Source organism: Microcebus murinus, chromosome 13, assembly GCF_040939455.1.
Source record: "Microcebus murinus isolate Inina chromosome 13, M.murinus_Inina_mat1.0, whole genome shotgun sequence".
Taxonomy (NCBI): domain Eukaryota; kingdom Metazoa; phylum Chordata; class Mammalia; order Primates; family Cheirogaleidae; genus Microcebus; species Microcebus murinus.
The window spans coordinates 14,827,927-14,845,820 of NC_134116.1; the positions used below are offsets into that span (position 1 = coordinate 14,827,927).

General features: G+C 34.3%; 1 protein-coding gene across 6 annotated transcripts in view; it reads right to left on the bottom strand.

Annotated features, from left to right (window-relative positions):
- TPP2 (tripeptidyl peptidase 2) overlaps positions 1–17,894 on the bottom strand; it is a 71,946-nt gene that overhangs the window by 15,340 nt on the left and 38,712 nt on the right. For 3 of the 6 annotated variants that reach the window (XM_012751986.3, XM_076009291.1, XM_076009293.1), the window contains exons 14-24: positions 17,350–17,507; positions 16,618–16,694; positions 14,482–14,588; positions 11,818–11,972; positions 10,561–10,677; positions 10,319–10,419; positions 8,982–9,078; positions 8,415–8,552; positions 7,627–7,871; positions 7,317–7,395; positions 4,988–5,026 (exon numbers count right to left, since the gene is read on the bottom strand). In XM_012751986.3, the coding sequence (XP_012607440.1) occupies positions 4,988–5,026; positions 7,317–7,395; positions 7,627–7,871; positions 8,415–8,552; positions 8,982–9,078; positions 10,319–10,419; positions 10,561–10,677; positions 11,818–11,972; positions 14,482–14,588; positions 16,618–16,694; positions 17,350–17,507 (1,313 nt within the window). The remainder of the gene's footprint in view (positions 1–4,987; positions 5,027–7,316; positions 7,396–7,626; positions 7,872–8,414; positions 8,553–8,981; positions 9,079–10,318; positions 10,420–10,560; positions 10,678–11,817; positions 11,973–14,481; positions 14,589–16,617; positions 16,695–17,349; positions 17,508–17,894) is intronic. The other 3 variants (XR_012922417.1, XM_076009292.1, XM_012751987.3) reach the window with 1 other exon arrangement.

The following is a 17,894-nucleotide window of genomic DNA, read 5'->3' on the forward strand; positions in this document are numbered from 1 at the left end:
ATGGTAAACATACAAACAACAAAAACAAACATTTTATTCTACGTGCACTAAGAAGTCTACCAGAAGAGTGTTATGCAAGGCAGTGACATGATTAAAGATTTTGCTTTTTGCTTAACTCTGGGATCCTAAATGGATTAAAATTCTTATTTTGTTTTTAATAATTCTTGATACTACATGAAAAATGGACCCTAGAGGGTAAAAATGGAGGCAGGAAAACAAGTTAGGAAGCTCAAGAAACCCTACACTACCTTGGATTAAACAACACGTTGTAGAAATGGAAGAAAATGAATAGATTTGAGATATGCTTTGATGGCAGAACTAATGTGTTTGTTGACAGTGCTGACAAATATGGGATGGAGAATAGAAAAAGAGTAAGTCCAGGACTTGGTGCTAAGCATTCTACTACTTAGATGCTCTGTGAGAAAGGGAGGAAGCAAAAAAAAATCTGGGGTCATGGAAGCCAAGAGGAAAAACCATTGTGAACAAAGAAGTAGCGGTCAACTGATCATGCAGCTGAGAAGTGGTGTACAACGGAGAAGAACATAACTGGAAAACCCGGCAGCACAGAGCTTGTTCATCACTGTGACAAGAGCAGTATCAGGGGATAGTGGAGGCATAAGGGCTGATGAAGACAGACATGAAGAGAGAATGGGAAGTAAGTACATCTACAGTTTTTTTGAGAAGCAGAGAAATGGAATGTAACTAAATCTATTTTATTAGCACATTAAATCTTTACTTATGAAAAGTAAAGAATTATTTGGAAAATGAAATCACATGTTATACATGCTAGATTTGTTTCTGGTGCAATAACTGGGTGTCCTTAATTAAGTTATTATTTATTAAATCAATCTCTCAAATTGTATCTTCAGGTTGTATTAAAGCTGCTAAATAAAAACATTATAGTCATTTTAATTAACATAGTTTCTAAAATTGGAACAAATTATATTACCAAAAAGACTTTTATTGCCCTAATAACAGTAATTTCAGAAAAAATATTACACAGGTTGAGTCCAAAATAGTATTGCAAGCCCCCACCTTCCCCAAAATAGGATTTTTAGGTGTATATGTTACATAAATATTCCCATTTTTAACAATTTTCACAATTAAACTCAATTTGGGGGTATAAAATGAGATAATGGTAAATACGAGGAACTACTGTTATAGTATTCCAACACAAAATAATAATTATCTCCATATGACTCATTTAAAACACAGAAAACCACCTTGATGTGAGATAACCATATAAATTCATTTGTACCCATTCAGTATCTCTCTCCCTCTGAGGTCAGGGAGCCAGAGGCTATAAACAAAGGCCTTATGTGAAATGTGGGACTGGGAAAAAGGAGGAGGTCTACTGCTCGGGCTAGCTCATTCAGAACCTGGCCACCCATCCTTCTCTCCACCTTGAGGTTCACTCTCCAGGGTGGGGACTTCCCTGAGCAAAGCCAAAGTAAGGCGTCTGCAAAATCTAAGCTGATTATCTATCACCAATTTCATATGGAAACAGACTTTTTTAGTGTCATCTGTATAGCACAGACAACATACCTAAGAATTAAAGGTCATGATCCCCAATATTTATTTTGTCAACATAGTTCTATTCTTTTTAGAATCAAGTTTCTTTACTATCCAGTGTGCTAGAATGTCAATGCCACTTGCCTGGCAGCCCCCATTCATTCTAACACCAATGTGTTCTCATGCCTGTTTGCCCTATCAGGGAGAAGTATGACCCTTCCAGGTAGGAAGCCTATGTGCTGTGAGGCAATTCCTCCTCTGAAATTCTCAGGTGAGTTATTTGCTATTTTTGTTTTAGTACAGAAGAGAGAAATAGAATAGAAGTTAAAATGAATAATCCATTAAAATTAATTTACAATTAACAAAGAATTCTTGTTTTTTTTTTTTTGAGACAGAGTTTCACTTTGTTGCCTGGGCTAGAGTGCCGAGCCCTCAAACTCTTAGGCTCAGCAATTCTTCTGCCTCAGCCTCCCGAGTAGCTGGGACTACAGGCATGAGCCACCATGCCCAGCTAATTTTTTCTATATATTTTAGTTGGTCAATTAATTTCTTTCTATTTTTTAGTAGAGACAGGGTCTCACTCTTGCTCAGGCTGGTCTCGAACTCCTGACCTTGAGCGATCAACCCACCTCGGCCTCCCAGAGTGCTAGGATTACAGGCCTGAGCTACCGCCCCTCAGCCTACAATTAACAATGAATTCTAATGAAGACCTGTAAGAAGTAGGAAGAAATCATATATGCTGGCAATCTTGAACTATTACTAAAAGCACAGAGACAAGGAGAGTTTATGATGAGTTATCTCAGGGAAAAAAAAATCAAAGTTTTGTAATTAGCATTTTATATAAATATATCAAATTGTCAAATTTAGTATATAAATATACTAAATGTTAGTATAATCTTATATTTTATGACAGAAACTTTTTATTATTTAAAACCATGAACCTGGTAGCTTTCATTTCTAATCAAAAGAAAAATGACACTATTTTTCATTTGCTTTATCATGGTCATTTGTTCTTTTTGCCAACAAGTATTTTTACAACTTACTTCTCAAGGGCTTAACATAGGGTCAATTTAATAGAAATGAATTTGTACCATAAATCTTGAGAAATGTTGATTATGGTTTAAAAAGACAGTCAAAAAGAAATCTTCAGCGAGGGCTGTGGTGGCTCATGCCTGTAATCGTAGCACTCTGGGAGGCTGAGGCAGGAGGATCGCTTGAGATCAGGAGTTTCAGATCAGCCTGAGCAAGAGTGGGATCCCATCTCTACTAAAAATAGAAAAAGTCAGCTGGGCATGTTGGCGTGTACACATAGTCCCAGCTACTTCAGAGACTGAGGCAGGAGGATTGCTTGAATCCAAGAGTTTGAGGTTGCCGTGAGCTAGGCTGACGTCATGGCATCTAGCCTGGGCAACAGAGTGAGACTCCATCTCAAAAAAAATAAAAGAAATCTGCAGAGCAAGCAGAAAGGATATGAACAGTTCTCTATAGTATATATTTAATGGTAAGTTAAAAAAAAAAAACATTCCACATTCCAGCTATCAGAAAGTATTTCAATAGTGTGCAAATTGAATAATATTTTCTAAAGTCAGACCAATTCACCAAACTAGTACTCTTTAAGCAATATAACAGACGTCATTTAAGTTGGTTTAAAGACTACAATTTCTTTAGTTCCTATATTATTAATAACTGCACAGTCAAAAACCTGAAAGCTTTACACAAACTATTTTAAAGAATTATATCATATTTGAATGCTATTTATGACCTGTTAAAAGTAACTATACTCTTTCATATTACCATAAACTAAAAAAAAGGGTAAGGCACTTTTCAAATCAAGTCACAAACTCAGAGAACAAGTCCATTGGGGATTATGTACAAAATGTTAGTTGGTATTTTTGTCAACCCAGAATTATATATATTTCCTTTGTAATGTGACTATAGAATTCTTAACACCGGTTAATTTTAAAAATAAAGCTTTATTGTGTACTTGAACTGGAAATAGGGAGGAATAAGTAGAGGTATCTCTAGTTGCCAAGTTCTTCACATGAAGCTTTACTAACCATCAAGTAATAACTTACTACTCATTGATACTTTCCTACTTCATACAACTCAATCCAAATAAAAATCCAGGAAAACTCCCAAAAGGTCAACTATAATATGTAAAAGGAAGAAAAAAAATTGGCTATGGCTTTTGTGTAAGTATCTTCTATTTTTAATGGGTTCCTAGGATACCTTTTCCTCATTCTCTAAAGCAGTGGCTTTCAACCTATTCTCACAATGACCCAAAGATATACACATCAATACATAAAATGAAATTAGTTTAAGGAGTCTGCTGAACTAACATTTCCTACTTTTTAAAAAAATGCTATATTCCATTAAATAAATCCCATTTATTTAAATTCCATTAAATAAATTCCAAAAATGTTATATTCCATTAAATAAATTTACATTGACTCAAAGAGGTCAAGACATGCAATTGAGAAATACTGGTCTTTAGTTATTTATCTTAAAAGATGATTGCTAGTGGAGCATTTTGTTTGAACAAAATGTTTAGCATTATGTAATAATATGAACATTTCAGAAGACATTTTAATAAAGGACTTTTATAATTTTTATTATAAAATGGTGATCCCCCCCGCAGTTCCATATCATTATAAATTTAAAAAACAAAGTTTTTTGTTTACACCTTAAAATTCTGATTCTCCCACTGCAACACTTCCTTCTTAAGAAATCACTAAAATGCTAATGTCAGCAGGTCTTCACCCGCGAGCTCATCAAGTGTGTCCCTTTCTCTAGAATATACTTAAAGTAGAAATTTTCTTTTTTGAAATTGGCTCTTTTTTAAAATTTGGCTCTCATAAGCAATCAAAGATTGCTTAATAAGCCACAGGGAAGTCAATCAGACCCCTTACAAGTATGGTGTTAAAATCTATTTGCGCTCTTAGTGTGAGCTTTAAGTTTTGGTCAACAGTCCTTACTTCTGTTCTTTCTATGCCCATTGCTCTGCCCTTCCAGAACTAGGATAGATGCAAGAGCAAGGAATAAAGTTCACTTTAAAGAGCTGCACTATTATCATAAATCAAAGCATCTGATTTAAAAATGCTTTTAGACTTTAAAAATAATAAGCATTTTGGCCCATATGGTGAAAAAATTACACTCATCTCTCTGTAGGATTTTAGATATGCAAAATTTCAAATAGTTACTAGGGATCATATTTGTAGCAAGAAATGAATAGCATTAAAATTTTTCTATATACAGAAAACAGGGGTCTTCCAGGAATTTATGGTTGAAAAATAAACCTTTAGAAAAGCAGTATGTCAGCATTGCTTGCAGGGATAGCTAAGAGCACTATACTGCAGAATGTAAAGAAAGGAAACTAAGGGAGATATTTAAAAAAAAATTGTAATAGTGACAGAAAAAAGGTTTAATATGCAAATAAGGCTTTAAGACATCTTTTTTAAGAACTGACAATCAGTACCTTTTTAAATTTTCCTTGTCGTTTTGCTGCAGACTGCCCCTGGGAGTTAGAATGACATTCTGTAAGAAAACATGCATAATCTACACAGGATGGAGACACCACCTCTGCCTAATTTTCTTCCAGTTTACGTTCCACCTGTGTCACAGCACTTAGAAGGGTCAGGTCTCTAATCAAAATGGCATGCTTTTAAGGAAAGCAACATTGCCACTTTCACTTTTTAAATAAAAATGCACTCTAATATGTTATTCCTAAGAGTAAATCTTTCTCAACTTTCAATTTGAAAAATTTAGTAGATAAAAATCTATTAGTGATGAAAACATTTTTTAAAATATTAAATTTAGCTGACGGTCTACAGAGTTTGATTTTAAAGGATGTCATGACAATCACACAAGCCTATGCATTCGTCTAAAAAGCATCATTCAAAGTTACTGTGAAAGTCAAAGCTAAAAATGAACAGTTACTTTCCCAACTACCAAAAACAAGAAATGAAACTACTGAGGAAAGATTAAATAAAAATGTGACAGAAATTACAACAAACTCAATAGCTTTAGATTACTGCTCTCTCTCAAGAAAGTCTACCCTGATAAATAAGAACTATAGTTAATGCCACATGTTTATAATTTAATATCACAACTGTCTCTGAAACAATTCAGGTAGGAAGTAGTAACTATTTCTGAATTGCTAAAAGCATACCTCTACTAACAATGCTTTTTTATTATAAGGAAGGAAGTGGACTCTTTGTAAGAGTCATCTGTCATATGAATGAAAAATTCATAGCTGAAACAGCTATACTTCTGGTGATATGAAATCTATCAAAAATGACTAACACGATTTCTTAAATTAGTGCATGTATGAATTCCAATATCATTAACAATTGACTTACTTTAAAATATACTGAAGTATGCATGTATAAAAAGTATAAACTGAAATGAGAAACAAGGAATTTCAGAGTAGTTAACTTTTTCTAAGCACAAAATTCCCCAATTATGCTTCAATGACAGTAGATAAATAGCCTTGGGTTCAACAGCGGCAAGAAATAAATATAATTTTAAGATGTATGAGATCTATTAATTTTGATAACAGCATTTGTAGATTCCAGCAGTAGATGGTAGACTTACTTAACTTTGTAAGAACTAATGCTAAAGACAAATGCAAACATGTAAGAATGACAACTTTTACTGCACTGCGCTAAAATGATTTTATAAAAAAGGTGACAAATCTATATAAACACCATTCTCATAATAAATGTGTAATGAAAACACAGAAAAAACAGGCACCTGTAAAATTGAACATTTATCTCCAAACTAAAACCAGCAACATGTTATTTCTAAAAAAAAGCATAATTTTGAAACTAAAAGGCAATGCCAAAATAAATGTCTCATATTTTCTATTATGCAAAACTACAATAAGAAAAAGGTTTGCACATGTGTGAAAAATACCATTCCTTAGTAATAATTACTCTGACTAATTTTTAGAAGCAATCCAAGAGAATCTGATTTATTCCTATATCCATAATATTATGTTGGTTAAAATTCTATAACATGTTTTAAACATCCCATTTACTTAAGCAAAGTTTGATTTGGATCTACACGTTTTACAGGGCGTTTGTGTGTATTAGCCTCGTGAGATACAGTGTTTCCCCAAAAATAAGACTTATCCATAAAATAAGCCCTAGCAGGATTTCTAAGCATTTGCACAATATAAGCCCTACCCCGAAAATAAGACCTAGCAATGGGTGTGGCTACACAGCGTATCTGCACAACCCATGCATTTCCTCCCAGAGCGGTAAAGAAGATGAGCAGCCCTTCTCATCTGCCCCATGAGAGCTCTATTGCTCCACATGAGAGATTGGGGCCAATGGTTCTAAAGGAGATAGAGTCACAAGAAATTCAGGATGGAATTTGGGGTTTGGAGAGTTATGATGATGTTCCAGAAGAAGATGACTTAACTATATTTGAATCAATGTAGATTGTTGTACTGTACTTAAAAAAAATAACACACCCCTGAAAATAAGACCTAGCGTGTCTTCTTGAGGAAAAATAAATATAAGACCCTGTCTTATTTTTGGGGAAACACGGCAGGACAGGTTCAGGGCTCAAGTATTTAAGCTTGTGAAAAAGAACACTAAAATATTTGAATGTATGACTCATTTTAAAAGATAACCAAATATTAATTGACCTTCCCTGGCAACTTGGGGAAAAACTATTGAAATTTTCTTTCCAGGGATATCTTTTCTTTTACCCATTCTGAAATATGGAATTAATTTCCATCTTCAAAGAAATGGAAATTTTGGAATAGGTAATTTCAGTGTAAATAAACTAATACTTACAGCTTTCTTTCCAAGTTCAGTCTTTGACAATGTTAAGGATCCTGCAAGGTAGCATCCAGGTCCTGCCCCTTTAGGTATTCTAATAAGAGAATTCAAAGAGGGGGAAATAAAGCAACAGAAGAGAAAGTTTCACAAAGATAATTAAGGGGAAAAACATCAAAACAATTGAATGAATTCCCATAGCTAAGATTTCAAGAATCAAAGAGAGAAATAACATCAGCCTAAAATGATAAATGATAACATATTATTAACTTAGCCTAATGTATTGTGTATAAGATGGGCATTAAGTACAAGCAATGTTATCACTTACTTATCATCAGGTAAGGAAGTAACAAAGAATGGCTGGTTATATTTGGGTGGTAATGTCAAATTGCTTGATTTCTTCTTTCCCAGAAGTGCAAGACTATGATTTTCATGAATATCTAAGCTCAAGGTATTAGACAATCTATGAGAAACAATAAATGGAAGATCTTTAAGACGTTCCAAATCACTGATTTGCTCATGGCGAATCTGTAGCCGAATTGTATAATCTCCTTTCTCCAGTTTCAAAGAATACTAAAAATAAAAAACAACATTTGGGTAAATTAAGTTTAACCAAGTAAACTGAAATCACAGTTAAGAGGATAAAGTGAAACAGTTACCATTTTCAGATTGCTTACAATATATGAGGTACAGTGTAAGCCACTAAACAAACATCTACCTATACACAAAGACCCTAGTGCACTGGTGAGCAGACAGAGATCATTACAAAGTGCTCACATCTCTCTGATAATTTGCTTTCCACCTTCAGACAGGTGGAAGCAATGTGTAGGAAGGAGAAAAGCAATAAACAAAAAGCCACCCTGACCAGTGTCTGCAAGCGTTCTTTGTCCTCTATTCCAAAACATGATTCATCACAACTATATGACAGAAAAAGTTGTCACAATCTGTTCAACAACTACAATAAACAACACATCTTCTCGTGGTTTAAAAAGTACTAAATAAATGTAAAACTATGACATTTAAAAAAATATGAATATTACCATAACAAGAAATCAGAGTTTCATTAGTTCAGGAAACAGCTTCTGTTAATTCTAAAAATTACTGGGAATTTTATACCTGATGTGGATAGGCATCGCCTGAACCCATCTGTCTTTTGTTCTGGTCAAAAATAATCCACAGCTGGCTGTCAAATTCTGATTCATATAATAATTCACAAAGTAGTGGGCAGCTTGGAGTTACTTCCCCACTCTTAGGCTATAAAAAAAGAAGAAGAATGATTACTTGACAAGGTTTATGTATGATTCTTTTTTGAGACAGAGTCTTTGTAGCCCAGGCTAGAGTGCCATGATGTCAGCCTAGCTCATAGCAACCTCAAACTCCTGGGCTCAAGCAACCCTCCTGCCTCAGCCTCCCAAGTAGCTGGGACTACAGGCACACACCACCAAGCCCAGCTAATTTTTTCTATTTTTAGTAGAGACGGGGTCTCACTTTTGCTCAGGCTGGTCTCAAACTCCTAAGATCAAGCAGTCCTCCTGCTTCAGCCTCTCAGAGTGCTAGGATTACAGGTGTGAGCCACTGTGCCCAACTAGTTTACATATGATTTCTAATACAGATTTTCAATATTGTTATTGACATCAGACTTTTTCATTTAAAAATACAATACTTTATTAGGTAAACACTTACTTGATGAAAGTTGTATGTCAGGACCATCTCATAAAGTTGACGATTATTTGGCAAAACATCCCTTGATCCTAAAGGTTTTGTTTTTGCACTCACTGGCCTGTAAGGAGGGAATCACATAACTGATTTAACAGTTCATTGAATGAGACAAAAGTGTAAGTAACAAAAACTATAAAATGACAGATGAGCATTTCTGAAAATTGTCCTTTTCAGTATAGTTCATAATATTTTAATCAGTAACTTATATAAATCTTTATTGACTGAACTATAGCCATACACAGTTTAAATTTTGTAATAAATATTATAAAGATAATCTTTTCATGATAAAATCATTTTTAAGTGCTAACAAATAGCTCTTAACACAACCAAATACCAACATGAGGGTGACAATCTCTAACAACTATTGAAGGATAGGTTTTGATTTGAACCCTTCTATCTACAATGCTGACAGTGCTACCCATGTACAACACAGGCCACCCCAGCTCCCTGGTGCTGCTCACCACGCGCCAGGGGCTACACTTTGCCCTCATCTTGACGGAGTGAATGGTATTTATTCTTTGTAGTAGTCCTCTGAAGCAAGTTATTAAGGTACAGATTTTATAAAGGAGAATAATGAGATTGGGAAAATAAGTTTTAAATATAGTTTAAAATGTTGATAAAAATAGTCTACTTTAAATTTAGTTCTAATTTTGAGAGTTTGGGGGAAAATATTAAGATGACAGAAACTGGATATATACCTTCTTCAAAAGTTGAAGTCTTAAGTTTTATTGATAATTCTAGAAGGCAGTATATCTTTACACATTATTGTATCACTGACTACTATCCTAATTGGTTATCTTAGTGCAGTTAAGGTCATATTAAACAATAAAAATCAGATATCCTTCTACCATAGTGAGTGTGTGAATATAGGTCAAGGTGCCCTGCTTTTATAGAGAGAGCTGCTGAGGCACCAACAGCAGACTACAGTACTTAAGTTTCTATCATTCAATAAAACTTTCTAGTACTGTAACTTCTGAAAAGGTCTGGACAAAAATTCAGAAAATAATGTCAGAGGGAATGTTAACTTGTTATTTTATGGCAAGAAATAAAAAGGTTAATGTCCACTGATCCTAAGTAGGCTTGACTGGGATGGACTATCCACCATATTTAACCAGCTTGTGCTGGTCGGGTAGGACAGTGAGGCTAGAAGCTGCTCCTGAGGCTGCCTCCCAGAAAGCTGCAAAGATACATTCTCATCTCCAACATTCAGATGGATTTTTAAAAAACTATTTTCAAAGAGTGTAAGAGATTCCTCTCAATCAACATTCACTATTTGTAGCCCCTAAAATATGGAATGGTACCGTAGTGTTTGGACCCAGCTCTTCAAGGTTATGCAGGGAGCCAGATCTTCATATTTCAAGGAGGACTGAACATCAAAACGGTTGATTCCTTCAGATGCATGCTACAAAGGATATTTATCATATTACTTTCTTAAATTTTATTAAAAATTTTTCCCATTAAAGTTTAAATCAAACCAATGAAATTACTTGTCAATAGTAAAAACAGTTGACATTAAAATTGATGTAAATGTTGTAGAACTTACAATGTTTAACTGAGGAGCAGTACACACTATCCCATGGAAAGAAATGGTATAATCAATGTTGACATCACTGAGACTTGCCCACCAACGAGCAATGCAAAATTCAATTGCTTTACCACCCTGCAAAAAAATAATAATAAATTATAAAATATAAATATATTTTATTTTTCATCAAATTATGGATTACAAATATTAGCTGTTTCAGAGCAATTCTATGCTTTTAAACTTTCCTATTTGTAGTAAGAAAATGCAAAGATCTTTTATCAGCTATGCTAAGAGACACAGTTGCATAGATAGGATGTAGTTATTTAAAGATACACAGTTATTTGCCCATAATCTTATAGTTTTCATCATGTAAGATCTGAGGCAGCTTTTGAAAGCACAATAATGGTGAAAAATAAGATGGAATAAAAAATCAGGACCAAGAGAAAAATAATTAAGAATAATGACAAGAGAAAGGATACCATAATTTGCAAGTTATATTCAATAGCTACAGTTGAATTTTGGGCTCAGAGATGCCTACCAACCAAAGCAAAATGAAATCATGGCGACATATAAAAACAATAAAATAAGGATAAATTGTTTTAAATCACTAAGTGTTTTAGCACTAAGTTTTAAATCAAATTTTCTAGTAATCAGTATTAGAAAGTTTAAAAAGATGAATCATACCACAATGATCCATAGAAGAATACAAATGAAAGTAACCAGAAACACAAGAGATAAGGGGAAAAAATTACACAATCAACTGAAAACAAAAAGTAGAAGTTTAAGAAAGAACATCAGTACCTTCACCTTCTATGGAAGAAAAACTAGTCATCACTTCTAGCACCAGAGATAAGACTGGAGATCTCATATTATTTGAGATAACTTAGACATGAAACAGCAGCATCTTAACCTCAGAGATTCTTAACAAAAGGGTATTAATAAAAGAACTGACATACAGAAAAGTCTTAAAGAAGGAAATAATCTATTTTGCAATAAATCAGGGTCTAAATTATGAGGTATCACAATCTACCAGTCTAGCACTTTTCTTTGACTAAATTATTCAAAAATGAAAGAGATTAATATTTACCTCCAATTGGTTTCAAGTACCCTAATTAGACTTCCTATCTTCCTACTTCATTTTTTGGGTATTAACAAAATATACTGTTCCAAAGTGCTCTGAATAGAAACTATAAAATCAAATTCAACTACTTAGTCTTAGCCTGTACCAAAAAGGAAAATAATTATTTCAGGATTTCAAATTGCAATTAAACTTACTAGGACAGGAAAAGCTTCAGTCAGTGTTCCTTTCTCTGGGAGGGAACAAAACTTATAGAATTCATGACTTCGATATGCTCTTTGCTTCACAAGCTGTACGGCATGAAGAACAAACTTGGCCGATACCTCAGAAGAACATGAACACACTGTAACTTCTAAAATAATAGGGCAAGAAACAAAGTTTTAAACTGTTAAGACTTAAAATGGACATAGAGTAGTTTTAATAATTTCTACTTGTTTAGGAAATATTATATCAAAACTGAAAGGATATTCAAATGAAATTTGCAAATTTCCTTAAAAAGAATCAACAGAGTATTAATAAAGCTAGGAAGGTATAAGATTTTCTTTGGGAAATACATTGGTATAAAAATGAACCACCACCATGCTACAAACACCAGGAAACAGCAGCTGTCTACAGATGCACACACTCCTAAACAGGTACCTTTTAAAATCTCTTTCTTCTTGTTTTTGCTGAAAACCAATCAATTCCTGATATAGAAGATTATAATTTATCATGCCTCAATTCCATTAGTACCTATTTATTCAACTTCATTAATAACTTTTCCTAGTCTCTCCCTCTTTGTGTCCTGTTTGCTTCTAAAAAGTATGACCACCAGAACTACTGGTATATATGCTTTTCTTCACTATGAGCTGGAGAGAAGCCAAAATCATTGTGAAGCAAGATTAGCAAGAATACCTGCTTTAATTCAAGGGAACTGGGAACTGAAGCAAGGCTCAATCCATTGGTTCACAAAGCCAAGTGGGCACAGAGCTTTTGAAGCCTTGCCAGTTGCTAAGAATACAAAATCTAATCTAATGTTATAATACTATTTCTAATTATTTGAACTAGAAATCATCTGTAGATTTCTAATCTAAGACTGTTAAAATGCTCTAAGTCACTTCTAGATCATTTGATAAATTTTTATTTAAAAAACTATTTTTAATACTTACCTAAATAAATCATAAATAGGGCATTATAATTACTGACATTTACCACTAAACAACTTCAATTCACTATTAACCACAGATTTTTATTCTTTAATATTAATTACTAGTGTGTGTTTTACCAGAGCCTTGAGCTGTAAAACTTCAAGGGGCCCTGTGTGAATGACACCACAGAGCTGTTCAACGCAGCAAGTCTGACTCTACCTCCTAGAAGAACTGTCACGTATATGAATGTAATCTCAACAAGGATGAGCTATAATCAAGGACTTTATAAAATCTCTAATCCTTTCAACAGGAGAATAAACAGTATTTATAGTTCAAACAGAAGTTCAGATAATTAAGAAACCTGCCCCAGGTAACCATTAGTGTATGGCAGAGTCTGGATCAGAACCCAGACTTGTCAGTGTCCAAAGCCTGTGTCTTACTGCTACTCCATGCTGCCTCCCTCTAACCAAGGTTCTCTTAACCGCAAAATAAGTAATGGGTTTAGACTAGATGCTCCTCAGGCATTTCCAAGAGAAAAGGTCTCTAGAAGCAGGGTCCTTTTCTATGTAGCTCACAATCATAGCCCTTTAAAAAGGGCCTGGCACACAGATGATACATATAAAGATGTTTAACAAGTGAGTCCAGATTATCCACAGAAGGCTATCAATGCTGCAATAGCTCCATTGTTACCCAGTGTGCACATTAACAGGCTATACTGGACCCTGTTCAATTCGTTGCTTTAACTCTTGGCTTTTGCTGTTCATTATTTTGCCCTTACCCAGTTGTGTAAAAGAAGAAAAGCCTTCCATTTCCTGTGCTATCAAGTGACAGATGGACTGCATATAGACAGATGACCAGAAGATGGTATGGGGAACCACAAAGACAATTAGCTCTTCCCAAACTAGCTCTCATATGATTTCATTTTTAATAAGCTCTTAGAGGTAAATACATCTCTATCAGCATGTAAGTACAAAAATACATTCCTAAGTCAAAAATATAAGCCATTTTTTTACTAATGGCACCTATCTACCTTATAGGTTCTGATGGGAATAAATGAGATATAATTTGTGTAAAGTGCCTAGCAGAGGTCCCCAACCCAAGAAGTACCAATAAGGTTGGCTACTAATTTAAATTGGGTGACACTTTCTTGACTGCCCACATTTCTATCAATGTGAGTGAGCTCTGACAGCTTACATTCCCCACCCCCAACACTGACATCTGAATTACATAATTAGGACATAGAACTTGCGAGGGAAAATATGGTATACTCATACCCTTACATAAAAGCATGACATGATTACTCTCATAAGACTGTAATATACAATTCAATAGTATTGTTTTAAGTAATCATTTACTCTCAAAATTTCAGAGACACTAAAGTGAATATCTTTTACGAACTTACAATTTGTTTATAGAACTTCAAAGATGGAAACTCCATTTCTAAAATTCTAAAAGTTTGACAGTTTCAGGTTTAAGCAACAGCTGCTGTAGTTAAACAGATTTGTAGCATTAAAAAAAAATCTTAAGATGGCCTAGATAATATGCTGTATGAGCTAGCAAAATAGTATTAGATTTTAAAAAAAATTAAAACTAACAGTAAATCTAAGGCACTAAATACATATAGTATTATTATGAGAAAAGTATGTGTTGGTAATAAATAAACTTCACATAAATCATTATACAGATAGAATGTACACGGAGATAAGTGGTTAAGACAGACTCTTTTTTACTTACCAGCCCACGTTGCACCCTCAGGAACCTCAATAAAATGCCTTCGAATTTGACCAGGTTTAAAGTGTACATCTGTAAAGGCTACATCATAATGTGATGATTCATTTACTCTGAAAATAAAAATAAATTATTAAATGTGATTCTCTTATAAAACAGCTTTATATTTATAATAAGCCCACTGATACTCTAGATTTTATGGAATAAATGCAAGAGAACAGTTCACTAGAAATAAACACATGGACTTAAAAGCTGGTTACAAAACAGTATGCACAACATTCAATTTTTGCAACATGTTAACAAAGATAACAATCTCTGGACAACAGAGTACAGATAATTCTTTCTACTTGTCTATTTTATAATTTGTAAGATACATACATACACACTATAAAAAAAAGCTCTTTTTTGTTAAAGGAATTTTACAACATTCACAGAATTTTCCAATTACCAGATTCCAAACGATAGTGAGTCCTAGATATTAAAATCAAGGGTAATGTTTTGTGTCACTGACACTGTTTTATTGCTATGAGACTGGTTTTAAATTAAGGCCCTCTTGTAGCTTCAAAATGCTCGCATGCTGTAAAATAGTAAAGAAGAAAGACAAACTACTTTCAAAGCATTTTTGTAAGCAATCAATGAAACACAAAGGTCAAATGTATAACCAAATGCCATGGAAACTAAATAGATGCTAGAGACAAATTCTTGTCTGTAAGACATTTAATGAGTGCCTACACTACATAGGAGGCACTATTATCAGGAGCTACAAATATAACAATGAAGAAAACCTGAGCCTTTGCCCCAGACAACCTAGTGGGGAGAGAAAAACCATCAGAGACATATAACATAAGATGCTCCTAGTAGACAGGAAGCGTTAGGGGAAAATGGGTGAAGAATACTTGTTCATTCCAAGAGAACCTGGGAAAGCTTCCTGAAGGAAGTGATGTATCAGCTGATTCCTGAAGTTCTTATAAATTACCTTATCTAAATTCCTACTGGACTTTGAGGGAATATATGGCTGAGAATTGAACTGTTGTGCAATTTTTCCATGTGAATGCCACTTTTTAAGTTTAATCTACTCAATTTCAACCTATGTTTCTCATGGGCTGAGACTCGTTACATACCTAATATTCAACAGAAATTGTTAACTTAGAACTTTCACTTGTTTCCAGTACTCTCATACAGCCAATCTCACCACTGATCTGCTGAATAATTTGCTTTGCTTTGTACATATTATAAAACGGGCTCCATGTAGGAAGGAGTAAGATATAGTCCCTGTGTCTTAAGTGGTCTCACAGTCAAATGGCATAAATTAATTAAAAAGTTACACTACATTAGCTAATGTCTGTTCAGGGGCATGTAGAAGTGCCATGAGGCAGAAAGAAGGGACTCCCTTTATCCAGGGAGGACCAGGAATGTGCCTGGCCAGTAAGTTAAAAGACAGGCAATCAAAGCAAATTTGTGTGAAATGCACAAATCCCAAGGAAACTTGGAGTATCAGAATCTGTGAACTGATTTTAACCAATCATTTAATTGGTTAAAATGTGTAATTTGTTGTATGGAAAGACAGGAAACACTGGCTGGGATTATAAGTGCGAGGGTTCATTGTTTACTATTTTAAGAAGCTTGAATATGACTCTTGGAAGTACTACTGAAATATTTTAAGCAGGAAGTAAAATGATAAGATTCCATGGCCCCAGGGGGGATAAGATGGAAATTTAGAAGCCTAGAAACATTAAATGCCTAGAAAAGTGGAAGAACCAGGAGAAAAGAATAACCCCAGACACAGGGGGACAAAAAAGGCAGGGATGGAAAGGGACAAAGTAATATTGTCTAACCCTGCAGAGTTGGATAAGATGAAGGCTGAGTTATCCTCTCAATTGGGCAATGAAGAGGTCATCAGTAATCCTGACAGTTTCGATGGAAGAGCAGGGCAGATGCCAGGTGTCATCACTTGTTCTCACAGTTAACAAGGAATGACATGGCTGACTCACACTACCTGAAAATGCTAGCCAGTAGCATAATTAAGACTACATCCCAAATACTTAGTTCCGGACTAGTAATCCATTAAAAGACTACACTATTCCATAAATAGTCATCAAAAACTTCAATGTAACAGTAGACTGTGAATAACCTGTTACTTACTTTGCTGCTATAACTGCAGTGATCGGAACTCTGAACAGAGGACCTGCATTAGGGGATGCTATATCATAGCCACATACCTCGAAAAAAGAAAGATACATTTCAATATCCATAAACAAACTTTTAAAAGAGAGGAAATAAAGGTATAATCTTTTCACAGAATAAATTAATTCAATCTGAAAAGTTAAAGGTCGTCAGCACAGGTGATACCAATTTCCCAACACTAAATCACACAACGGCAAACAGCCCAAATACATGTACAACAATCTCTGACTAATTCAGACTAATGGGGAAATGAGCATCAAGTACAAAATAAGTAATTTTAATTGTTCTCAACTGAAAATCAGCTCAAACTAGTATTACAGACAACTTTAGAAGCAGAGATAGTGTTCCATGCTTATTTACAGCTACTGTTTAACAGATGCTTTAGACATCTGAGTATTTAAAGGTAACTGCAGCCAGGATTAGCTGACTAAACAATGACCTAAGTAAAATGGTTCTGTTGTACCAATTCTCCCCCTTTGCTGCTTTACAAGAGGACATGACATTCTTAATGTATTTCACTGCTTAAATGGAGACAGATATACCAGAAGAGCAGTAAAATTTTGGAAGTAACAAGGTCCAACTGTTTCTTAACAAGAAAGCAATACACTGCAAATATACTTCAGATAGTTCATTTTTAACTTTTAAACATTTTAAAGAGTAAAGAAAGTAAAAATGAAGACATGTCAATACCTCTGTATAATGCAATCCTTCTCTTAAGCCCCTGGGATCCACACGTATGTTTATGTGTCTACACTGATTCATGAGTTCCAAATGGCTGGGACACTGAACCCAAGATGAATTTGAAGTTAAAGCTAAATGAAGCTGAAGGGATATTTTTTCAGAGTTTTCTGGCATTAAAAAGACCAAAAGTTAAAAATTAGTATTTCTTCCTTTACTTCCATTTTAAAAAGTTCTATCTTCTCTCAAAAATATTCGGCAACTTAGTTTAATTGATTATAAAATGTACCCCAAACACAGCTTAAATAAAACAGTCACAGAATCTTATGTTTCAGTACAATCATGATCTACTCATACTTTCACTAAACACTAGTATGACTTAAAATACATTTTAGTGGATATTTTTCATTACTGTGTGCAGATAATAACATTTGACTGAATGAAAACTACCAAATACAAAATGAAGACTATTTTTGTTTATACCTAATGGAGCTGCAATTCTCTCTGGCTGCTTCTACTTTCCACTTTCCAACTGAAAGCTCTATCTTCTACCCAAG